Source organism: Canis lupus, chromosome 34 (assembly GCF_003254725.2).
Source record: "Canis lupus dingo isolate Sandy chromosome 34, ASM325472v2, whole genome shotgun sequence".
NCBI lineage: Eukaryota > Metazoa > Chordata > Mammalia > Carnivora > Canidae > Canis > Canis lupus.
The window spans coordinates 36,998,039-37,024,400 of NC_064276.1; the positions used below are offsets into that span (position 1 = coordinate 36,998,039).

The 26,362-nt window shown below is 34.9% G+C and overlaps 1 protein-coding gene across 9 annotated transcripts in view; it reads left to right on the plus strand.

Annotated features, from left to right (window-relative positions):
• The window catches only part of ECT2 (epithelial cell transforming 2), a 62,727-nt gene that overhangs the window by 11,631 nt on the left and 24,734 nt on the right, over window positions 1-26,362 (plus strand). For 5 of the 9 annotated variants that reach the window (XM_025425606.3, XM_025425611.3, XM_025425607.3 and 2 more), the window contains 8 exons: window positions 208-270; window positions 1,588-1,810; window positions 5,543-5,679; window positions 9,154-9,273; window positions 16,894-16,962; window positions 18,737-18,847; window positions 19,496-19,592; window positions 22,067-22,148. In XM_025425606.3, coding sequence (XP_025281391.1) covers window positions 208-270; window positions 1,588-1,810; window positions 5,543-5,679; window positions 9,154-9,273; window positions 16,894-16,962; window positions 18,737-18,847; window positions 19,496-19,592; window positions 22,067-22,148 — 902 coding nt within the window. The remainder of the gene's footprint in view (window positions 1-207; window positions 271-1,587; window positions 1,811-5,542; window positions 5,680-9,153; window positions 9,274-16,893; window positions 16,963-18,736; window positions 18,848-19,495; window positions 19,593-22,066; window positions 22,149-26,362) is intronic. The other 4 variants (XM_049105716.1, XM_049105712.1, XM_049105717.1 and 1 more) reach the window with 2 other exon arrangements.

Genomic DNA, 26,362 nt, shown 5'->3' on the forward strand with positions numbered 1-26,362 from the left:
AAAGAAAGAAAGAGAGAGAGAGCATGAGCAGGGGAGAGGCAGAGGGAGAAGCAGACTCCCCACTGAGCAGGAAGCCTGACATGGGGCTCGATCCCAGGACCCTGAGATCATGACCTGAGCCGAAGGCAGATGCTTAACCAGCTGAGCCACACAGGTGCCCCTGATAAGATAAATTCTTAATTAAACAGTTTTTCTTCTCTCACCTAGTGGTTCTGGGGAAGCATTCAAATGGATGCTCGAGCTGGAGAAACTATGTATTTATATGAAAAGGTATGTATTTTTGTCCCTTAGTCATTCTGTGATTTTGATTGTATAAAGATAACACTTCTTTCTGAAAAGAATATTATATAATTGGCATGTCTAAGAGTTTGTGAATAATTGAACAATTAGATATTGAAGAAGTTTGTGTAGATTTAAGCAAAACTCTATTCAGTGCAGTAGAATTATTTTAATCTACCATATGTCATTTTGTGCTACTTCTTAGTGATACCATTATGAACAATAACATTCCTATCTTTAGAAACTTAGAACCTTAAGGGAAAGATAGATATACAAACAGTTACAGTGCTGAATATGTGCTATAGTTGAGTTATTATTTTAACTAACCTCACTCTGAGAGACTCAGGCAGGACTGAAAAGAGCAAACACATGTTGAACCAACTGATTAGGCTAATCTTGCAAGGACATTCAAGTTAGACAGCAGGTGGGAGATGATGTGAAGATTGAAAGTACCTTGAAATAGCAAGTGGTTCAGTATGGGTCTTGAAAGGAGTGTGGGAAAGAAGTCCAACAAATAAAGCTTACAATTTAGGTAGAATCCAGTAGTTTTTAAAATGTTAAGGAATTTGGGTAGTATTGGGAACCATTGAAGTATATTAAGGAGAGAGATGTCATTGGAAAAATAACTCTAGTAGTAGATTGTAGGCAAGGAAGGATGCACCTGTCACGCTAGATTGGGGAAGAGTATATCATTTACAAAAATGTGGCATAAAGGTATAGAAGTAGGCTTTAAGGGAAGATTTTCTTTAGTGGGAGATTTAATTTGAACGAAATATTGAAGATTGAGGTACAGATTTATTGTATTACTATGAAATCTAGATAGGTTCTATATTGTCTTGTCTTCTGACTCTTGTTCTCAGTGTAGAATTCTTGACCATAAAGTTTAAAAACTGCTTTAAATTCTAGCAGAGAGCTTTTAAAGTCAAGTATTACTTGGCAAATACTGGAGAGCAATCTGTCCAGGCACTGTGCTAAATGCTAAGGATACAGTGAACGAACTGTGAATGGTCCCTGCTCTCCAGAGTTAATGGCCTAACGGGACTAGACAGTAAAGAAGCTTACAGATGAATATGTAATGGTGATAGAGCTGAGAAGAAACAGAATGAGGTGCTTGGGATTAGGCAATTACAGTAGTCCCTTGTCTATTATGTTTTATGAATCTTCTGAATTTCCTGGCAGAGTGTATAGTTGTAAAATCATTGTGCAAAATCCAGATTTTTGTCAGACTTGTAAATATAGTTTTCTTCTGTTCCTGTCTCAGTGTAGAACCAAGGAAGTAAAATTGAGCTTTTGTGCTTTTGATTGCAGGCTAATACTCCTGAGCTCAAGAAATCAGTGTCACTGCTTTCTCTAAATACCCCAAACAGCAATCGCAAAAGACGTCGTTTAAAAGAGACACTGGCTCAGCTTTCCAGAGAGACCGACATGTCACCTTTTCCTCCCCGTAAGCGCCCATCAGCTGAACATTCCCTTTCTATAGGATCACTTCTAGATATCTCCAACACACCAGAGTCTAGCATTAACTATGGAGGTAATTCACATTAAAAAAAATTGATCATTAAAATTTAGTGGAATGCAATAATTGTTAGAATATAGATAAATCACTACTATAGTTAATATGAAAGGTTCTACCTTTTATTATACTTTTGTTCCAGCTGAGGAGAAAAGGCACATAAAAATGCTTCCATTTAATGATTGTTTACTATATGCTAAGTGCTTTCTATATTTTATTTGTATATCACTCTAGAAAACGATAGAGCTATTCAAAGAACAAATTCTTAACACCAGCAAAACAAGATTAGAGTGTCGCATGAATTGTGGAGAGAATAGGTATGATGAAATCAGCAGAGGCTGAGCTAAGTTCTCAAATGATATAGGGAGGCCCTGCAACTAACTCTTCTCTCTTGATCATCAATTTTTCCCTCTACTTTTGTTTTATGATCTACACACAAATATGTCTTGTTTTTTAGTTTTAAGAAACAGTCAAAACGTCCCCTTGACCTCCTGACACTCTCTATTTTCTACTCCATTTCTTTCTTTCCTTTTGCATGAGTATTCCTCAAAGAATTAACAGTGATCTGTTGTGTCAGTTCCTTGGTTTTCATTGTCTTCTCAACCCATTCCAATTGAACCTTAGTCCCTGCTGCATGAAATTGCTCTTGCTGAGATGACTTTTTTTTTTTTTTTTTTTAAGATTTTATTTGAGAGAAGAGAGTATGAGCAGGGGGAGTAGCAGAGGGAAAGAGAGAGAGAAGCACTCTCTTCTGAGCAGGGAGCCTGACCTGAGGCTTGATCTAGGGCCGTGAGATCATGACCTGAGCTAAAGGAAGACACTTAATAGACTGAGCCACCCATGCATCCAAGATGGACAGGTTTTATGTAGTCCGCAGCATTTAATGCATGAACAGCTGCTATATGCTCCTCCAACTGAGTCAGCCAGCTGCCCCCATTTTTGCCTTTCTACATGCAGCACTTAGGTCTCTAAAATACATATAAATTAGCTCATGCCCTCCTGTGCTTGAAGTCATTCAGTGGCTTTCCATTACCGTAGCTTTTGAGTTCCTATGTGATCCTTTCTCACCTACCTCCAAACTTCTATGGTGATGTGCTCTTCTATAATACTTGAAGCTTCAGTCACACTTATCTTTGTTATTCTTTGGATATTTCCTCTACATTCATACCTCAGGAACTTTATACTTTACCTCTTTGCCTTAAAAGAAATCTTCCTGGGTTTCTGCAAAGTTAAGTCCCTGTTCCAGTACTTCTCACTAATCCATTAACCTGGTGGTTGTCTTCAGTAGTAGTTATCACTGTTAGAAATTAATATTTTTTATTTGCTTCACCAGAGTGTAATCTTTAAGAGAACAAAAACCTTGTCTGATCCTTTGCTTTGTTCTCAGTTCCTAGTACAGAGTAGATACTCCCTAAATACTCATGGAAGGAGTTGAGTGTCAATTTATAATAGGCCCAGAAAACTGAAGTGGAGTTGAGAAATGAGAGGGGCAAGAATACAAATAATAGTATACAAATTCAGATTTTAGGGAATAGTGAATAGGTGAGTTTGCCTAGAGTATGGGAGAGTAATAGTTAAATTGAAAAGTTAATTGTGGCCTGATATTAGAGGACTTTGAAATCAGACTGGTATGTCTGCATATTGTCATCAACAAGGAATTTTAGAAACTATTGAGCAGTGGAGTAATTGGTTGAGTAGGTAATTTTTAGTGGATTATTCTGAAGATGATTAAATGGATGATTAAAAGAAAGACAAGTTAGAGATGCCCAGACCATGAAGTAATCCACAGTGGCTTGGGCCACAAGGTGATAAAGCCCTGAACCAGGATTGCTAATAGAGTAAGAAGGATTGTGGAGAGACTGATGGAATAGAGTGACAGGAAGGGAATAAGAGATTAAAATAGAAGACATGTTACCATGTCTGCAAAAATCCAAGTCTGTATTTTAGAGGAAGACAGTGCAGTTTTAGAGAATATCCAGGTTAAACTGAAGTACAGATGTCTAGTAGGTATCTGGAAAAATTGAGGTTGGTACTTGAGTGGAGGATTATGATTTGATACATGGGTCTGATAATTTACTGGTTCCATAATTGTGGACATACTGGGCATGAGATGCTAAAAGTTTTTATCATAAAGGAATGAAGCTTGAATATGCAGTTTAGGAGACAAGAGAAGAAAATGAGTCACTGAAGAAAATGGGGATGATACTATACTAATATATTAGGTGTTCTGTGTCGAATCCCCAGTGTGTAGATCACTGCCTATACATAATAATTAAATTGGGCCAGTGTATGTCAGATTTTTCCTCTTGAGATATGTAATGGCAGAAGCTCTTGGGTCTGGAGAGTAGTCTGACATAATGGATGGCAGGTTGGAAAATCTTTGATGTGTTAGCTTTAAAAAGCATTCAAAGCTCCGTAGTACACATCATTGTTTTAATAATGTTTAAAGTTGTTATTGAGTAAAACAGATACACTGGGACTGCATGTTTTTTTTTTCATGTCATTCTATTGTATGTTATAATTTGTTTTCCTATTTAAGAACTTATTATGAGATTTTGTACTAATGTTAAAGTACTTGAACCATATTGATAGTAAGAAAGTGTATTTTAAGTTTTTATGAGATTTCATTTTTAAAAACTGCATATAAAGTATGCTAATATGTCCTTCCACTTGTATTGAACTGGATGTTTTATGTTCTTTTATGTTAAGAACTAACAATTTGGGATCCCTGGGTGGCGCAGCGGTTTGGCACCTGCCTTTGGCCCAGGGCGCGATCCTGGAGATCCGGGATCGAGTCCCACGTCGGGCTCCCGGTGCATGGAGCCTGCTTCTCCCTCTGCCTGTGTCTCTGCCTCTCTCTCTCTGACTATCATAAATAAAATAAAAATTAAAAAAAAAAAAAAAAAAAAAGAACTAACAATTTGCAGTTGATGTTGTTGGATTTTGTTGAGGAAGGTGTCTTCCTAACAAGTTTTGTTACAATGTAATCATAACCTTTTTATCCTTTAACTAAATATTTTCATATAGTTTTTCATTTTTACTATTTGAGCTCTTTATTTTGATATAATTTCCAATTGCAGTAAGCTACAAAAGTAGTATAGAGATTCTAGTACTCTACTCAGAATTCCCAAGTGGAAATATCCTGCCAGGATTCCTTTAGCATTCATTCATTCATGGTCTCTTTCTGTACACACATGGATTGTTTATATCTGCACTGTTGAGACTAAGTTGCAGGTCTCATGTACTTCTAAATACTTAAGTGTGTATTTCCCCAAATAGAGGGACATTTCTTGCACCACTACATACAGTACAGGTGTGTTAGAATTAGGAAATTGACATTAATAGTATGACTGCTAATTTTTATCAGTTTAACTAATACTCTTTTTAGGAAAAGAAAAAAAGTTCTTTTTTTCTGGTTCAGGGTCCATTCTAGGCTCATATGTTCTCTCCAGTCTCTTCTAATCTGGGATAGTTCCTGAACTTTCTTTGTTTTTAATGACCTTGACTTTTTTTGAAGCGTATAGGCCAGTTATTTAGTATAATGTCTGTCAACTTGGAGTCATTGATACTTTTGACCATTTTTTTTTTTGTTTTTCTGGCCATATCCTTATGAGGAAATTTTACTTTAATGAAAATCTAAATGGTGCATTTCTAAGAGTGGGTATCCTTCTCCTTTTTTTGTTAAGTCTACATAATGTCTCATACTTTTATTTGGTTTTCATTAAATCTTTCCTCTTTTTTACCTTTTAGAAACCCCAAAGTCTTGTACTAAGTCTTCTAAAAATTCCACTCCAGTTCCTTCGAAGCAGTCAGCCAGGTGGCAAGTTGCAAAAGAGCTTTATCAGACTGAAAGTAATTATGTAAATATATTGGCCACAATTATTCAGGTAAGAGTTTGGTTGTAAAATGATCCCTATTCCAGTATTTCAACTAAAAAAAAGTCTAAGAGATACTGTTTCTTACAAGAAAATTACATAGAGGCACCTATGTCATTCGGTGGCTCAGTCGGTTAAGTGTCTGCCTTCAGCTCTGGTCATGATTCAGGGTCCAGAGATCAAGCCCTATGTTGGGCTCCCTGCTCAGCCATAAGTCTGCTTCTCCTTCTCCCTCTGCACCCCCACCCCCACTCATGGGCACATGCTTTCCCCCTCTCTCTCTTTCTTTTTCTCTCAAATAAATAAAATCTTCTAAAAAAATTATGTAAGCACAGAATTGGAACTTAGGTATTAAAAATGAAAATACATAACTAACAGAAAACTTTTATTGGGGAAGTACCATACGATGAATAGAGTAGCTTATATTCATACAGAAATAGTATCATTTTTTATAGTGACTAAAAAGAGAAGGATCCTCAGTAGATGATCTCTGAGGGGACTAGGTTTTATTTGATTCAGAACTTTGGAGGTTCCCTGTTACAACACTGAATTTATATACATAGATAAGGTAGGTAACTTGTTTTATTTAGTACCTGTATGTATGTGAAAAACAATAGCAATGAAGCATAACAATATGGATGTAATTTTTTTAGTAATCATGTGTCAAGTTTCTTAAAGCATGCAGTGGTTAGTCATAAATGTTAACTCATTACTGATCATTAAAATGTACTGTGAAGTTATTGCTGAAGAAAAACAATTCTAGTGGATCCTTATAGGATGAAATTGAAGAAGATATGAAGAATAAACTGAAATTCAAGGTTCTGAAAGACAATAATAGGTCATTATTTTGGCATCTGCAGAAAGAGGGAATAGATTTGTTTTAGGTAATGAAGGAGATTGTCAGGAAAATAAAGTTGATACCATCAAGCTTGTCTTTGAATAGAAAAATAATAGGGAGTTTCTGATTGGGGTTAATTTTTACCTGACCTCTATTTGAATTCTTAATATAACTCATTAGGGTTCAATATAATAGGCTTTAGTTGGCTTGTGCCATTGATAAAATTCATGGATAAGAAATGGAAAGGCTTCTTTTTTTGGTATTCATGGAGAGGTTATTCTTCACAGTTAATTTGTTTAGCAGTAGTCAAGGGTTTATGAGGCCCTCTGCTGTATTAAACTTCACTGTTTTAAGTCAGCTTTACTCTTCTTCCTCAAGGGAAATCATTCTAGATGAGTTTCTTGTTCAAGTTTTTATAGTCAGCCAAAATGTAGTTGAGTAGCAGAAAATCCCCTTGGCATATATTGTTCATGTACTTTGGTAGCATTTATTACCCAGAAATCTAAATCCTTTCAGGCCATGGTAAATGCACTGGAGTTTCAGAATTCTAATTTGCATATCAATAAATTCACTAAAATGCCTTTTAAAATGCATTTTAAAAAAGCCTTTAGAATGATTAGACTGTACATAGTTTTGTACCAATATGCTTACTACAAACCCACCTAAGATTTTCTGTAAAAGATTGTGGTCTAAATTCATAATAATGTTCTCTTCAGACTTTATTTTAGGTGATATTCCCCCCCCTTTTTTTTGGAATTAGATTTGGAATAACTTAATTTTAATTCAGCCCCCAAATTAATGAATATCCGGAAGCTTCTTTATTTTGTGTAATACTTGGGTGCCTGCTAACAGAAATTATTGTGCCAGATGTTAAAGAGGATTCCTATTTTAAAGGAACTTAGACTGGAAGAGGAGATAAAACATACATACCTAATTATAATACCAAGTGGAAAGTTATAAGCATCATAAAGGAGGTTTAGTTAAGGTATTTGGAGATTTGTGGGGTGAGAATGTTACTCTTCCAGCTTAGGGAAGGTGTTGGGCTAGAAGCTTCAATGGGTTGAACATTGGAAAAAGTACCATAAAGAAGATAAAAATTGATGTGAATTTTATTTAAAGATTTATTTATTTATATATAGAGAAAGATAGTGTGCATATGGGAGGGACAGAGGCAGAAGGAGAGGGAGAGAATTTCAGTCAGACTCAGAGCTCAGTCTCAGGACCTGAGACCATGACATGAGCCAAAACCAAAAGTTGAGTGCTTAATTGACTGAGCTACAAAGGTACCCCTGAAGTGAGTTTTAAAGTATGAGTATGATTAGTACATGGAAAGAATATGGGTAGGAAGTGTATTTGAGATTCTGCAAACAGTACAGACAATTGAAGATGTATATCATTGAGGGTTTTATGACTAGTCTAGGGGCTTTAGCGTTTAGGGTGGGTTAAGGGGTCTAGAGTAGGGGTGGGGAGTGGTTTTAATGAGATTTGAGATAAGGATGCCTATGTCAAACCAGAGAAGGCCTTTGTATATAGTGTGTTAGGTCATCCTAACAGAATTTTGATGGGAAGGGGAAGATGATATCCGACTTGGATTTTAGAACTATAATTTGGTTCACTTTGAAATAGGTATTAAAGAAGGGAAATTATGGAGGCAATGCCAATTTGAAGGAGATATATATACATTTTTTGGGGGGGGTAAATAAACATAAAGAATTGTTCTTAAAAATAGTAATAATTCATAATCTTCATGTAGTCCCTTAGTATTTGTAATGTATTTTCATTTAATCTTTATCTTTTTCTTTTTTGCTTCATTTCCTTCTCCCCTTTGCACTATTGGCATTCATTTTACTTGAACATATATTAAGACCCCAACAATAAGTTATTATTTTTACTTTAAATCGCCTGTTAAAATGTTTATTTATTTGTTTGTTTATAAAATATTTTATTTATTTATTCATGAGCGGGCTTCCCACGCGGGAGCCTGTTGCAGGACTTGATCCCGGGAACCTTGGATCGCACCCTGAGCCGAAGGCAGAGATGCTCAACCACTAAGCCACCCAAGCATCCCCAAAATTTTATGTTTTAAAATATCATGTAGTGAAATTGACTATGGATTTTAATACATGCAAAAATTTATATAATCTCTATTACAATCAGAATATAGATCATTTCCATCCCCCCAAAATTCCTGGTACTTCCTATTCCTTTATAAGTCATACCCTTTCCTTATTGCAACTCCTTGTAAGCACTGATTTCTTCTTTCTCACTATAATTTTGTCTTTTTAAAAAAATGTTTGTACTTAAGTATATGTTTGGAAATAGCTGATTGCTTATTGCCTTCTTATTAACTTGAAAGTACAAATTACTCTCGTATTCTAATAATTTTAGTGAATTGTAGAACTGTGTGATAAACTTGTATGAGATTCTAACATAACAGAAGAGTATGTATATACACGCAGATGTATAAAATAGGATAAAATAGAAAATGTTATAAGAAAAAAGTCATATTTAGGGAGAAGTATTTTTTTTCCTTTTTTTCTTTTCCATCAACATTTCCTTTCATTACTGTCTATATTTCGCTTTTTTTTCCCTTTCCCACAATCTATCCAAACTAGTCTTTTTTTTTTTTTTTTTTTTTAACCTTTTAGCTATTTCAAGTACCATTGGAAGAGGAAGGACAACGTGGTGGGCCTATCCTTGCACCAGAAGAGATTAAGACTATTTTTGGTAGTATCCCTGATATCTTTGATGTGCACATGAAGATAAAGGTAAATTTGTTTATGTTAGGTTGTAGTAATTCTTTTTGGATTGTGCTTATATTTTTTTCAGGTACTGTTGATTGGCTAAATGAGTTTTATACCTAAGACTTACTCCCTCGTTTATTCCTTTGAATCATTTATGTCCCTGTGCGCCAATGCCTTATTAAGATTTGTTTGCCTGTTTTTTTGATTTTTGATTAATCCTGAGAATAAGGAATTAAACCTTATGAAGTCTTTTCTATAGAGACATGTGGTTACTAGTGCTAATTTTCTTACTGTTCCTCTCAGGCTGTATGTTTTGTTTTGCTTTGGACAGTTTGATAAACTTTGAAGCTGGAAGAGACTTAGAAACCATTTTGTTCATTTCTCTATTTCTGGTCAGATAAATATAAAAACCACATAAGACAATCCTATTCTCATTTTAATGATTTTTTTTTTTTCCTTTGATGAAGGGTCCCTGATTTATAAGTATCAGTCTCTCAGAGTTGGGGCAGGTTTAGCTGAACTCTTAAAAGTAGTTAAGCTTTATTTTCTCTTATTTTCCTATAAGATGCTTGAGCAAAATTGGTCAATTTTCTCCTCAGAACACCTCATATTAATGTTTAGTCCATATTCCAGTAAAAAAAGATCAATCTGAATTATAGGATGTTTTCTTTTTCTTTATTTTTTTTTTAAAGATTTTATTTATTTATTCATGAGAGACACAGAGAGAGAGAGAAAGAGAGAGAGACAGAGGGAGAAGCAGGCTCCATGCAGGGAGCCCAACATGGGACTTGATCCCGGGTCTCCAGGATCAGGCCCTGGGCTGAAGGCAGGCGCCAAACTGCTGAGCCACCCAGGGATCCCCATATAGGATGTTTTCATACAAGTACATTAAGTTACTTTGATTTTATTGCACATTATAAAAATATTGAAAGATCTACAAGTTTATAAAAATGTAATTTATCACTTGTATTTTGTACCTTATCAAAATGCATAATCATCTTTTAGTTATTTCTAGATCTCAAGGGAACTCTGAAAGAATTTTTATTTTCTTAAAAAGCTACAAAATTTCAGCCTAGTTTATCCTTATTTCCAGGTAGGTTTAATCTAAATATTTGAAAAGTATTCTTGATATATTTTTTCTTTGTAAGAAACACTGAGAGGTGTAAAAGTAGGGTGGGAAGGTAAGTGGGTTTTCATCTTGGTGTTCTAGCACCAACTTATGGATCAACTTGAATTTGTGTCATTTAGTTGGTCTGGGTGTACAAGTACTCTTCAAATATAAAATGTTATACCTGTTATGTGTATAGGATCATAATTTCAATTAAGAATCATGTTCTCCGATTCACTGGAGCTTTGAAAGTGATTGTCACTCTAGTTTGTCATGTGTAACATAATTCTTTAAGCTTTTTCTAGAAAGTTGGATTACCAATATTTCAACTATTAAGTTGTTTTTTAGCTGATTTCAGATTTGTCACACATTTGAAAATTTCAGAACCTGGGGTGCCTGGGTGGCTCCTTTGGTTAAGCATCTGACTCTTGGTGGTCATGCTCAGTCGTGAGATCAAACATTGAGTCAAGCTCCATGCTCAGAGCAGCCTGCTTGAGATTCTGTGCTTCTTCCTCTCCTCCCTAACTCCCCGTCCCCCCATTGCTCACACTTTCTCCCTGTCTCTAATAAATAAAGAAAATCTTTAAAAAATTTTCAAAGCCTGTGCTCTTTTTACCATGAAACCAATACATGTCAAACATTTGTAAAAATCAGTAGTAAAGAAAAGAGGAATAGAAAATGCCCATAATCCCATCACCCAAATTAAAAAAAAATTTTTTTTGTATTTTCTTTTTTTTTTAATAGTAGTTTTTTTCTCTTTTAAATGTAGCTGGCCATCAAGCATTGCCACATCTATTTGGACAGTATAAGAAGTATACCAAAAAAGAAGTTGGTATTATTGTCTACATTTTACAAATGTGAAACTGCTACACCCAGAAATTAAATAATTTTTCCAAAGTCAAGTCATCTTATAAATGCTGGATCCAGGATTTAAATACCTGTTTATCTAACTTCAAAGTCAATTCTTTTAAACCCTATTGCTAGCTTGCTTTTTTTAAAAATTGAGATACAGTTGATGTAACATTGTATTCATTTTAGCATAGGAGATAATGATTTAATATGTGTATATATTGTGATCGCCACAATACATTTAGTTAGCATCACCACACACAGTTACAAATTCTTTTTTTCTTTGTGATGAGAACTTTTAAGATCTACTCTCTGAGCAACTTCCAAACCTGCAATACAGTATTGTTAAGCACAGTTACCATGCTGTGTGTTACATCCCCATGTCTTACTTATAACCGGAAGTTTGTACCTCTGACCACTTTTGTCTATTTTGCCTTGCCACCCCCACCTCCACTCCCCACCCCCTGGCTCTGTCAACCACTAATAAGTTCTCTGAATCTATGAGTTTGGTTTTACTTATACTTAGTTTGGGTTTTTTTAGATTACACATAAGTGAGATCGTATAGTGTTTGTTTTTCTGACTTAGTTCACTTGATATAATGCCCTCAAGGTTTATCTTTGTTGCAGATGGCAGGATTTTCTTTCTTTCCCTTCCCTTCCCTTCCCTTCCCTTCCCTTCCCTTCCCTTCCCTTCCCTTCCCTTCCCTTCCCTTCTTCCCTTCTTCCCTTCTTCCCTTCTTCCCTTCTTCCCTTCTTCCCTTCTTCCCTTCTTCCCTTCTTCCCTTCTTTCCTTCTTTCCTTCTTCCTTCTTCTTTCCTTTCCAGAATTTATTTATTTATTCATGAGAGACACAGGGAGAGGAGAGGCAGACATAGGCAGAGGGAAAAGCAGGTTCTCCATGAGGAGTCTGATGCAGGATTGATCCCAGAACCCTGGGATCACGACTTGAGCCGAAGGCAGACGCTCGAACACTGAACCACCCAGGTGCCCCAGGATTTTCTTTTTTATATTTTAATAATAATCCATTTTCTATACATACAAATTTTCTTTATCCATTCATCTATTGATGGACACTTAGGTTGTTTTATGTTGCTTCTTGATATACTCTTAATATGCAAAGGAATAAATGTGTCCTAAATTTGTACAGTTTTTCATATCTTGTTAACAGTATTCCTGGGAAGCACTGCTGTGTATGTATCTTATGGTATTGCACAGTGGTTACAGGTGTGGGTTGTGGAATAAGGCATAAATGGGTATGAAGTCAGGTGGTTAAGTGTTTCAGTTTTCTTTTTTTTCTTTTTTTTTTTAATTTTTATTTATTTATTTATGATAGTCACAGAGAGAGAGAGAGAGAGAGAGAGGCAGAGACACAGGCAGAGGGAGAAGCAGGCTCCATGCACCGGGAGCCCGATGTGGGATTCGATCCCGAGTCTCCAGGATCGCGCCCTGGGCCAAAGGCAGGTGCTAAACTGCTGCGCCACCCAGGGATCCCAATGTTTCAGTTTTCTTATCTGCAATATGGGATAGTTAGTCTGACTTGGAGGCTGTGGAACTTTTATTTTTATTTTTTACATATTCAGAAGACACTAAGCATAGTACTTGACACTATGAGCATTCAATAAATAACAATAGCAATTCACGTTAATAATTTAAATTCAGAAAAAAAAAAATTTAAATTCAGAAGTGAAGTAAACCAATGTTCAGAAGTTTTGTGAAGGAGTAAAACTAGTTTTTACCACTGTGTTTATAGCCATTGTGTCTGGCACTTAGATTTCTGTTAGTAAATGTTTGCTGAATGGTGGTCATGCTGTTTTTAAATGTCCAGATGAGGACTGGAAGTCTGTATTTACTTATTTAGTTCTTGGCTCTTTTTCATTTTTCTTTAAATTTTATTTATTTGTTATAGAGAGAGAGCGCGTGTGAGCACGAGTAGGGGGAGGGACAGAAAGAGGGTGAGACAAACTCCCTGCTGAGCAGGGAGCCCAATGTGGGGCTCAGTCCCAGGACCTTGAGACCTGAGCTGAAGGCAGACATGTGACCAACTGAGCCACCCAGGGGCCCCTGACCTCATTATTAATTTGATTGCAAGGGAATTCACTGGTGATATTTAGATTAGGATGAGAATTTTTGAGATTGTTATCAACATCTCTCTTTTCCTATATGTGAATATTTGCTTTTCAGGATTTATCAACATTCATTCTTGATGTACAAATGCCTACTTTTGCATGGAACTATGTTGAAACAAAAGAGAAAGGGATTGGATAGAGTGCTTTTTCTTTGTATGTTTATCCTTTATTAATTTTGTGGAAGTGTGAAGGTACCCTGTGCTTGATTCAGGAACAGGTGTATGTTGGGAAATCTGCTAATTTGGTTTATTGTGCAATGAGCAAGGTAAAAAAGAAATCCATCTTATATAAAAGTAGATAGCAGTACAGAAGAAATCTTAACAAGGAAGAAATGAAGGAAGTAGCTCTTGGTCCCATCTGTTTACTTTCTCTGCTTTTCTAACAGGCTATGGGAGCTCTGCTTTATGTCTTAGAACTGTAGAGTTCTGCTTATGGCCAGGAGGTAAACTTGGGAGAATCCTATGGAGAATTCCTGATGTGTTAAGGACAAAGAGAAGGAGATGTATCCCAGGGTCTCTGCTAAATTGAGTGAAGCATTTTCCCACAGGAGCATAGTAAGAAATGGTGGCACTATGAATAATGCTCTTGGGGGCTTACCTGCCCATCTGATTCCCCATTTCTAATGGAGAGGAGCTGTGGTATCGATCAAGTGGAATAATGGAATCTGGAGTTAGACTGCTTGAGTTTGAATGGTGGTTCACAGCTGTGTGATTTAAGTCAAATGGCTTGATCTCGTTAAATAGTTTCTGAGGTCACCATTCATGAAGGCAGAAATGCTTAGTCAACAAACATTAAGAATTCAAGGTTCACCAGAAATAGACTGTTTTCAGAGTGCCTAGAGATTATATTGCTTTCTGATAGCAATGTTCTTATATATACAGCCGTTTTAAAGTTTTTTACACTTTGTTTTTAAAAAGATTTTATTTATTTGAGAGAGAGAATGTACACGAGTGGGAGGTGGGAGCAGAGGAGAGGTACATGCAGACTCCCTGCTGAGCAGGGAGCCCAAGGTGGGCTCAATCTCAGGACCCCAAGAACATGACCTAAGCCAAAGGCAGACACTTAACTGACTGAGCCACCCAGGCACCCCAGCTTTTTACAATTTATAAAAAGGCCGCTAGATCATATTGCCAGAGCTGTAAGTTTTTTCTCTTTTGTATTACAGCTTTATGAATATTTTGTGTACTTTATATTAAATACATAGGTAAATACAGTTAATAATAGCTTACTCAGGACAACAATCTGTTAAGGATTTTTTTTTTTTTTTTTAAGATTTTATATTTAAGTAATCTCTACCCAGTGTGGGGCTCGAACTTATAATCCTGAGATGAGGAGTCATATGTTCCACTGAGTGAGCCAGCTAGGCACCTCTCAGGATTCTTCTAAATACTGAACAAGTTTTTAATTAATTTAATCCTCTGAGATAGGAATTATTATAATACCTCATTTTTCAGAATAGGAACTTGAGACATGTAGAGGTTAAATAACTTGAACCAAGGACACAGAACAAACCCTAGAAGCATTATTTAAAACTATCTAGTTAGTGTCAGAAGCTACTACATCATATTGCCCCAAGGTTAGTCTTATTTATAAACTTTTTCTTTCTTTTGTTTTTTTAAAATGCTGTTTTAGGTTGTTAAGTCTTATTTCTTGATTTTTGGGCTGTTAAAGTACTTTTCTGCTATCAGAAGTAATTTTTTCCCCTTTTAAAAACTTTTCTGAATCTGTTAGTATAGGACAGTGGTTAAACTACTTGGTCTCAGGATCCCTTTTAATTCTTACACTATTGAGGAACTTTTGTTAATATGGGTTTTATCTATTAGTATTAGCTATTTGAAATTAAAATGGAAAATTTAAAAATATTTTTCAAGATGCTTCAAATTTTTTAACAGCTTTATTGAGGTACATTATATATGTCCTTAAATTCACCTATTTCAAATATACTATTCAGTGAGTTAATGACTACTAAGTGATGCAACTAATCTAGTTTCTGTCTCTATAAATTTGTCTTTTTTGGACATTTCATACAAATGCAAATCTATAGTATATTGTATCTTATGTCTGACACGTAGCATATTTTTGAATTTCTTGTATGATGCTGCATGTTAGTACTTTGTTCCTTTGTATGGGCAGATAATATTTTATTATTTTGAAGTACAAAAGTTTTTAATTTTGATGAAGTCCAGTTTATCCATTTTTTTTCTTTTATGTACTGTGCTTTTGCTTTCATATCTAAGAAATTTTGCCTAACTTAAGGTTTTAAAGATTTTCTTCTATGTTTTCTTCTTAAAGTTGTATTGTTTTAGCTCTATAGCTAGGTCTGTAATCCATTTTGAGTTAATTTTTGGCTAAAGTGACAGCCCATCTTTTTACGTGTATATATTCAGTCTACTTTAAAAATTATATCAATAAATTTAAAGTTATAATAACTCATTATATAAGTAGCATAAATAACATAATCTTTATAGAAAATAACTAATTTCCAAAGCAGAAATAGTGAGAAGAGTGACACTGACATTTTTCCTGTCTGGCTTATGAGAAGACTATTTATCATACAGGCTTCTGAATTTAGTCTGTTGCAGTATCACTCGTCATGTAGCCTGTAGGAAACTCTATCGTATACTTGTGAGAGAATTAAAGTGGGAAGTCAAGTAGAGCTTTAGTATTGTAATGAAAATAGTTTTAATCTCATGAATCCCACAAAAAAAGATGTCCTGGGGGGCCTGTGGTTGACACTTGGAGAACTTTTGGTTATAAGAGCTTTGGATTAATTTCTACTTTAAAGTCACTCTTAGAATTTCAGCTAGGGAATATGTCATTTCTTGGCATCTCATTTTATCCTCTGATTTGAGTTTTATTACCTTATGCTTTTAAATGTCTTCTACATTTTTATAAATATTTAATATTTTAGGATGACAGTAGAGGAGTTTTATAGATCAGGAATTACCAAACTATGATTGATGGACCAAATCCAGTGAGTTTTGGATTTTGGTAAAGTGTTTTGCTTGTTTTGGTGAAGAAAGCTTTATTGAAACATGGCCACATTGGTTGTTTATGATTTGTCTATGGCTGCTTCAACAGTACAAGGACAGAGTACTTCTAACAGACACCATATGGCCTGCAAGGCTTAAAATATTTACTATCTGACCCTTTAAGTAAAATTTTCTGACCTGTCGGAGATTATAGTTTCAAATGGCTGATGTTAAATAAGATGCTTTAGCAGCAAGATGGAAAGTAGTTTTCTATGATTAATAATGCCAATCAACTTTATAGTTAATAGGAAAAGATGTTGAGCTATCATATCAATTTGGAAAGTTAGGCTTAGTCTTACTGACTTGATACTCTTGATATTTTCTTAATTATTTTTCAAAGGATATTTTCCTGCTAGTCAAGAAGCTAATTCCTTGTTGAGGAGAAAGAATGTGTTATATTAATTGTTTTGCACATCAAACTGAGATGCTTTGTAATGTAAGGTGCTACTTTGAATATTTCAAAAATATTGAAGAATGTTTAAGGCACCGCCAAGTTCAAGCTTAAATGTTTCAATTTGTGCTCTTTCAGGATGATCTGGAAGACCTTATTGTTAATTGGGATGAGAGCAAAAGCATTGGTGACATCTTTCTTAAATATGTAAGTATTTTACTTCTTTTTTTTTTTTAATTTTTATTTATTTATGATAGTCACAGAGAGAGAGAGAGAGAGAGAGAGGCAGAGACACAGGCAGAGGGAGAAGCAGGCTCCATGCACCGGGAGCCCGACGTGGGATTCGATCCCGGGTCTCCAGCATCGCGCCCTGGGCCAAAGGCAGGCGCTAAACTGCTGCACCTCCCAGGGATCCCATTTTACTTCTTTTTTAGGCTTTCAGGTTAAAGCATCATCTCATTAAATAGTCTCAAGGGAATGACAGGTACTTGTTTAAATGTAAGAGCTTGCTTTCAAAACTTTGACGTAGTTGTGTTTGTAAAATAAATTGGAAGTGTTTTTGTCTTATGAAACATATAAGTTAACACTTTCTTGATACCCCGAGGTCTTTGTTAGGAGCACTGATTGTCATGGTATGCTATAATCATTTTATTATGTATCAGGTTATTTGCCCTTCATTAATGGTTGCAGATTAATGATTTTTTTAAAATTTTCTGTAGTTTTCATTTTTTTCTTTATAGTTGGTATCATTTTTGCCGTTACTGTGTCTCCTCTGCGTAAAAGCTTCTAACGAAGTGCTATTTCTTTACTAGGGTAGGAACTACATAGCTTAACTTTATCAAATAAATTAATTTTGAAAGAGGTGCAGCGAATAGGGTTTATAAGTGTCTTTTAGTCTCTGAATCTAATTTATTGTTTTCGATGTCTTGAGTTCTGCCAAATAAACTTTTCTGAAGCCTCCTTTTAACTTCTGTCCCTCACCATATAGTCTTACATGTTTTTTCTGGTTGGTTGAGAATTCCAAAGAAGAAATAATTATCACATTCCTTTTTTTTTTTTTTTTAAGTTTCAGAGATAGAATTTAGTGATTCATCATTTGTATATACAACATCCAATGCTCATTACTTCAAGTGCCCTTCTTAATGCTCATCACCCAATTACCCACCCCATCCCCCCACATACCTCCCCTCCAGCAAACCTCAGTGTGTTTCCTAGAGTTAGGAATGTCTTATGGTTTGTCTCCCTCTCTGATTTCATTTCATTTTATTTTTTCTTCCTTTCTTCTATGTTCATCTGTTTTGTTTCTTAAATTTCACATGAGTGAAATCATATGATGTCTTTCCTTGACCGACTTATTTTGCTTAGCATAATACCCTTTAGTTCCATCCACATCATTGCAAATGGCAAGATTTCATTTTTTTGATAGCTGAGTAATATTCCATTGTATATATATTACCACCTCTTAATCCATTCATCTGTCCATGGACATCTGGGCTCTTTGCATATTTTGACTATTAGGCCAGATATCTTTTTGATATCTGTTAGTCTTCTCAATTAGCCAAGATGTTTTTCCCTTTTTTTGTTGCTTTTTTGGGTAATATTATTTGATCTATTAAATGGTGGCTTGGATTCATCAATAAATAGCATGTTCTTGGATACTAATTATATTCTGAACTTAATAGAAATTTTTAAACTTGGTCATGTTTATGTCAATACAATAAGCATTAGTATACTTTGGTTTTTTAGTCTTCATTTGCTTTTCAAGTTTTAGGCTATGTGTACCAGTTGATGCATTTTGGTTAGCAGTTAACTCATTAATGAGTAATTCATAAAATTTGTATATTTAACTTGAGAAGAAATTTATTTTAAATTTTTATTTTGCATCCAATGAATCAGATTTTGACTATTATTTGGCTTTAAATTTCATTATCTAAGGGTAACATATATAACAAATTAATGTGTTTTTTTTCCTTCTTCCTAGTCAAAAGATTTGGTAAAAACGTACCCTCCCTTTGTAAACTTCTTTGAAATGAGCAAGGAAACGATTATTAAATGTGAAAAACAGAAACCAAGATTTCATGCTTTTCTGAAGGTAACTTACATTTCTTGAAAATAAAACTCTGAGAATAATTTCTGAAGGAGTGCATTTAAATCATACTTTTAGTAAAAATTAACCATGTAAGAACACCTGAGTGTTTAATCTTTTAACTTTAGGAAGACCTGAGAGTGGCAGTGATATTAGGCTTCAGAAGATTTAGATAGCTAGCAGAGGCCATGGGGGAGCTGAGTAGTGAGAATATTGTCTGTAGGTACTTATATTTTTTTTAAGTTATGCATGGTTTAGTTCTCAGACATTTTTCAATGTGATTTGCTTTTGCCTCTAAGTGCTTTATTTTGTTTACTCAATAGTATCCGCATAATTAATACTTCAAAAACCGGTGTTTTTGTTTTTGTTTTTTGTTTTTTTTTGTGAATGGTGTAAACTCAAGTGAAATTTAGGATAGAATTTATAGAAATGTGCAGAGAAACTCACTTTGTGTTTAAGATGTTAATCTTTGAGTAGCCAAGAGTTCATTTCAGGCCCTGGAAGATTATTCAACCACAGTAATCTAGAGAATCACTGCCACCCCATCTCTTCTATTAGTTCTTTTCAGGGCACTAGTGATGAGGTGTAATCTAATAAATGCAAGGTGTTTAATTTTTGCAGAAAACCTTTTTTTTATTGTGAAATTCCTTTCAGATAAACCAAGCTAAACCAGAATGTGGACGGCAAAGCCTTGTTGAACTTCTCATTCGACCAGTACAGAGGTTACCCAGTGTTGCATTACTTTTAAATGGTACTTGTCTGATCTGTTTTCAGACTATTTTGGATGTTTTTTAAGAAACTGTTTTGCTCTAACAATTTTGAAATTCTTTTCATTTTATAATTTTCTTAGATTTCAGCATTAATGTTTATGTCTTATATAGAAAATATCTTTATGGATAATCTTAAAATCACAGGTAATTCAGTCTCCTACAATGCCTTATTTGTTACCGTATCAATTACATTGACTATTATTTTAGTTTTTGTTTCTCTACAGAAACAAAACTCTCTTATATTTCATGGCGTGTCACTAATTCAGAATCAGTTTACATCTATGTAAGTAAAATTCACGCATAAAATCACAAGCAAGAGATAATTCATGTCTCAAATTATTTAGTTCTTCTCTGAACCTTAAGTTCTGTATACTTAGTCTAATGCTTAACCTTTTTCTTAGATTGTACAGAACACTCTTGAAGCCTGCATCCATTTAATCTAGAACTTAAACAGAGTCAAAATTTTTTTTTTACAAAGTTAAATTTTTTTTCAAGATTTTACTTATTTATTCATGAGAGACAGAGAGGCAGAGACATAGGCAGAGGGAGAATCAAGCTCTCTGCAGGGAGCCTGATGTAGGATTTGATTTCAGGACCCTGGGATCATAACCTGAACCAAAGGCAGATGCTCAACCTCTGAGCCCCCAGGCATCCCTACAGAGTTAACTTTTTTTTTTTTTTTTAAAGAAAAGGTAAGGAAGGCTTTTTTTTAAAAAAAGATTTTATTTATTCTTGAGAGTCAGAGAGAGAGAGAGAGGGAGGGAGAGAGAGGCAGAGACACAGGCAGAGGGAAGCAGGATCATGCGGGACTCTAGGATCACGCCCTGGGCTGAAGGCGGCGGCACTAAACCGCTGAGCCACCCGGGCTGCCCCAGAGTTAATTTTTATGAATAAATTTTGCTTATAGCAAAAGAAAAGCTTATATATATGCCTTTACATTTAGCTCACTAAAGTATTGAATATTTTTAGGACACGGTCAGTTTTTATATTTTTTAAATTAAGTATGAAAACTAAATTATAAACCGAATTAAGCACATTAGTATGGATAGCAGATAAGGAGGCTAATTTTGTGACTGTTTAATCATTTCCTTTTTAAAATATTTTAGGTACAGTGCCTGGGTGGCTCAGTTGGTTAAGCACCTGCCTTTGGCTCAGGTCAAGAACCCAGGGTCCTGGGATTGAGTCCCGGATCAGGCTCCCTGCTTAGTGATGAGACTTCTCCCTCTACCCACCTACCTGCTTGTGATCTCTCTCTCATGCTCTCTCTTTTTCACTCTCTCAAATAAATAAATAAAATCCTTAAAACAATATTTTGGGTAGTATATGAATTATAGTAGTAATTTAAAAAAATTGATCATTTTCTTTTAAAGGTTTTTAAATCTAGTTTAGAATAGTTTATAAGATGATTTCCCCCATCTTTAAAAGCTGTCCTGCTTTTTTAAATTCTAAGGAAAATATATGGACAAAGCAGTGTGATTTAACTTTACAAAGCTGTATGGGTTTTTTTTTTTTTTTTTTTTTGGATTATTTGCTTATCTTCATTATTTTTCATTATGTACATGTAGAAATCCATCAAATAGTTTCTAAGCCTTTCTCCTATCATTCCAACTTAAAAGATTGTGTGGGTATGGTACTAGGGAACCATCAGATGGGACATGGCATAGGGAACTTAACCTAGATAAGAATCAAAACATGAGCATGTCATGAGCCTCTAAGTTAAACAAAACCTGCTTTCAAGGTTACTGAATGCTCTCTGTGATAGAGCCATGGGCTCCAACATGAAATATAACATATAATGACTTCTCAGCACTATGGAGAGAGTTTGAGGAGCCTAGGTGTTCCCAAACTTTACTAATAGGGAATTGATACAGCAGTGTAAGAAAATCTGTACATATTCTGGAAATTTAGCCAATAAAAAATGTGGAAGAAAAAAATCTGTGAACAAATGTGTAAGAAGAGAGTTCCTAAGGGAACATTGCATAAAACCTTTTTTGAAGTAAAGCTTAGATAATATCTTTAAAAATTAACCAGCCTATATCAAAATGGACAGTATTTTTTTTTTAAATATTTATTTGAGAGAGAGAGAGAGCATGTGTGCATAGTAGGGGGAGGGGCCAAAGGAGAAGGACAAGCAGATGGGTCCCCACTGAGCTCACTGACGTGGGGCTGTATCCTAGGACCCTGAGATCATGACCTGAACCAAATGAAGCACTTAACTGAGACACCCAGGTGCCCCAAGATGGAGGGCATTTTGAAGTCTTAGATAAAAAAACTATTTTTTTTTTTTTTTTTTTTTTTTTACTATTTTTCTAGTCCTTTTTTAAATTCTAAGGAAAATATATGGACAAAGCAGTATGATTTAACTTTACAAAGCAGGGTGGTGGGTTTCTTTATTTTATTTTATTTTTTTTGGATTTTTCCTCATAAAAAAACTCATAACATTTTATCATAACAGATCTTAGGAAGCATACAGCTGAAGAAAATCCTGACAAAAGCACTCTAGAAAAAGCTATTGGATCACTAAAGGAAGTAATGACGTAAGTGCATTATTTCAATTTCTTATTGTTTCTGAGATTAAAATGGAATTGTAGAACAATTAGAATCATGAATGGAGAGAAAAATATCAATAGCAAGTTTTTATAAAGTGATGTCTAAATTATTTTTCTAATAGTGTAGAAAATGATGAGAGAGAAGTATTGTAAGAATACATTGATTAATAGAAAACATTTATTTCTGAAGGTATTAAACTATTCTGCATAGAAAGTAACAATGATTTAGAAATTTGATAATGTGGGGGGCAGCCCAGGTGGCTCAGCGGTTTAGTACCACCTTCAGCCCAGGGCGTGATCCTGGAGACCCAGGATCGAGTCCCACGTCAGGCTCGCTGCATGGAGCCTGCTTCTCCCTCTGCCTGTGTCTCTGCCTCTCTCTCTCTCTCTCTCTCTCTCTCTGTCTCTCATGAATAAATAAAATCTTTAATAAAAAAAAAGAAATTTGATAATGTTATGAATGTACTTCTGGACATTTTCTTCATATACTTTCAAGTCATAGCATATTCTTGTCTTCGTTTAAACTACCCAAATGTAACTCAGGAAGTTGACTGTGGTGAAATAAAAAGAAAAGATTCATAATACTTTATAATACTTCTTTTGACTTTTACTTTTAACTTCTTACTTCTTACCTTGAATTTAATGGAATATAAATTGATAGGGTTGGTTGTAGATGTACTAAAAGTATAAACTCTGTGGAATTGATTTGGATGCTTGATTGTTAAATTTAGGCTAATTACTGTAGGTCTAACTTGGAGACATAGCTCTAATCAGAGATGCTCTTTCTTTTTTTAATTTAAGTTCAATTAATTAACATATAGTATATTATTAGTTTCGGAGGTAGAGTTGTTCAGTGATTCATCAGTCTTATGTAACACCCAGTGCTCATTACTTTGCATGCCCTTTTTAATGCCCATCACTCAGTTACCCTGTCCCCACACCCCCAACCCCTTTAACAACCCTCAGTTTATTTATTTTTGTTTGTTTTCAGTTTGTTTATTTTTAAGAATCTGTTATGATATGTCTTCCTCTCTGATTTCGTCTAGTTTTTTTCTTCCCTTCCCTATGTTCCTCTCTCTTTCTTTCTTCTTTCTTTTCTTTTCTTTTCTTTTCTTTTCTTTTCTTTTCTTTTCTTTTCTTTTCTTTTCTTTTCTTTTTTCTTTTCTTTCTTTTCTTTTCTTTCTTTCTCTCTTTCTTTCTTTCTCTCTTTCTTTCTTTCTTTCTTTCTTTCTTTCTTTCTTTCTTTCTTTCTTTCTTTCTTTCTTTCTTTCTTTCGATTTTACTTATTTATTCATGAGAAACAGAGAGAGAGGCAGAGACACAGGCAGAGGGAAAAGCAGGCTCCACGCAGGGAGCCCAACTTGGGACTCGATCCTGGATCTTCAAGATCACGCCCTGGGCTGAAGGTGGCACTAAACCGCTGGACCACCAGGGCTGCCCCTCTGTTTTGTTTCTTAAATTCCAAATATGAGTGAATTATGTAATTTTCCTTTTTTTCTGATTGACTTATTTTACTTAGCATGATACCCTGTAGTTCTGTGCATGTTGTTGCAAGTGGCCAGATTTTTTTTCTGATGGCTGAGTAATAGTCCATTGTGCGTGCGTGTGTGTATGTGTGTGTGTGTGTGTGTGTGTGTATACACACACACACACACATATGTATATATATAATCTACATATACATATACATACACACCATATCTTCTTAGGGGGTATGCCCCATGTTGAGTGTAGAGATTATTTAAAATAAATAGGTAAATAAACTTAAAAATGATCTTTCTTGGGGATCCCTGGGTGGCTTAGCGGTTTGGCGTCTGCCTTTGGCCCAGGGCATGATCCTGGAGTCCCAGGATCGAGTCCCGCGTCGGGCTCCCGGCGTGGAGCCTGCTTCTCCCTCCTCCTGTGTCTCTGCCCCTCTCTCTCTCTCTCTGTGTCTATCGTGAGTAAATAAATAAATAAATCTTTTAAAAAATTTTCTTTCTTGATTATTATAATCAGAAATAAAGGCTGTTGTATTAATTGTTTTGCCTTATAGAGCATGAGGGCACTTCAACTCTTCGGAATTTATGTCCTCACCATGTTTAATAGATTTAGTTAAATGACTTCTGAGATTCCCTGATGTGCTTCTATATGAAACAGAGTTTCTTAAAGTACTTGAAAAGGAGCTCTTAGAGCCTTTGCTAGCTCTAGAGAGAAGGTCTGGAAGTAGAATTACGCTCAAGTTAGCGAATACCAGCCTCCGTTGCTGCTGAAAGGGCTACGTATATTTTGTATTTTGCTTATGTTTGTATTTTATATGCCAGTCAGCTAGCCTTTATGCTTTTGCTTTGTTATTTTGGGACCAAGGATAATAATAATAGTTTTTTTCAACACTTCAAGGTTTAACATACTCTGCACATAATTTAATTTGAACCTTTCAACAAACTATGAAGTAGATGGTCAGCATCAACTTATTTTTACAGAAGAGAAAGCTGAAAGATTATTACTTTTTTTTTTGAGAATAACACTTTTATTCTGTATTGACAAGTCAGACTGGGGTGACTGCAGAATGTAGGTCACCTATAAAATCCAACTTCCTAAGAAGACTTCTGAAATACAAAGTAGAAGAAAAATTCTCTTCTGTGTTGACAATCGCACTTAATTGCACATTTTTTTCTGACAGCTTCACTTTTACATGGAATTTTTGAACATTTATTTTATTTTTTTTGTATTTTTATAAATTTGAAAGATTATTACTTGTTCAATTTACCTATTTGGTGTGTAGAGTACTTTGCCAGTGTTATTTTGATGGTAGCTTTTAGTATTTGTTATTTATGTATAATATGTATTGTAAACAAAGATAGAGTAACCCAAATGGGGAATAGTCATTTGACCTGTTGTTTCCCTTAGAATAGTATCAATTGGCTGCTATAGAGATAATGAGCCATGCTGATAAGATAGGTGATTAAATATTTCTTTCTTTTTCAACATTATTGAAGCTTTGTGGGAATTTAAGAATCTAATATATCCTTATCCTCAATGCTGTGCTCATAATAGGTCTTCAATAAATGTTGAGTTGTAGGAGCTCCTATTTCAATGTTGAATTGTGATGCTGATTTATAAACCTAATAGAGTTTGACCACATCTGAGTTCTTGAGATTTTTTAATATTTAGCCTAGGTTTTAAATGCTTATTACAGTTGGTTAAAACAACTATAATTTTTTAGGTAAAGGAAATACAGAGATAGTGCCAATTTAACTAGTCTTTGCCATTTAAGCAAACCAAAACCCCCTAAAAAGAGATTCTTACAATGTTAGTTATACATGTGTAGTGTATACAGATTAATTTGTTATAGATCTATGCTCTAGTAGCTTTAGTATATATGTGTTTTATGGTTTCTGTTTTTTTTTTTTTAAACTATAGGTGCTTCAAATATAGTTTGAATAATTTTGGCATATATATATATAGATATAGATATCTCTATACACACACATACTCCTGAAACCACCATCACTAACTGCCATCAAGATAAGGAACATTTTGCTTCCAAAAGTTTACTCATGCCTTTTGGTAATCTCTTTTCCTGCCTCTCTCCCAATCTGCCATCCCAGGGCAACACTGCTGTTTTTATCAGTTTACTTTGCATCTTCTAGGATTTTTTTTTTGGTTTTTTAAAGATTTTATTTACTAATGAGAGATACAGAGAGAGGAGCAGACATAGAGAAGCAGGCTCCATGCAGGGAGCCTGACGTGGGACTTGATCCCGGTCCGCCTGAGTGTAGGATCACACCCTGGGCAAAAGGCAGGTGCCAAACCACTGAGCCACCCAGGCATCCCTAGGATTTTATTTAAATAGAAGTAGACAGTATATTGTCTTTTATCAGTCTTCTTTCACACAGCATGATTATTTTGAGATTAGTCCTTACTGTTGCTTTTATCAGTAGTGCTTTTTCCTATTATTATTTTCTGTGAACAAGTCTTTGTATGAATATATGCTTTCCATACCTAGTGGTAAGAATAGCTAGGTCATATAGTAGGTGTATGTATAGCTTTTAAAAAATTGCCAAACTGTTTTTTTTTTTGTTTTTTTTTGCCAAACTGTTTCTAAAGTAGTTGTACTATTTCACCTTGCTACCAATGGTATATTTGAGTTTCAGTGGTTCCTTGTCTGATAGGTGATTTGCAAATATTTTCTTATACTCTGTAGCTTGTTTTTTTCTCTT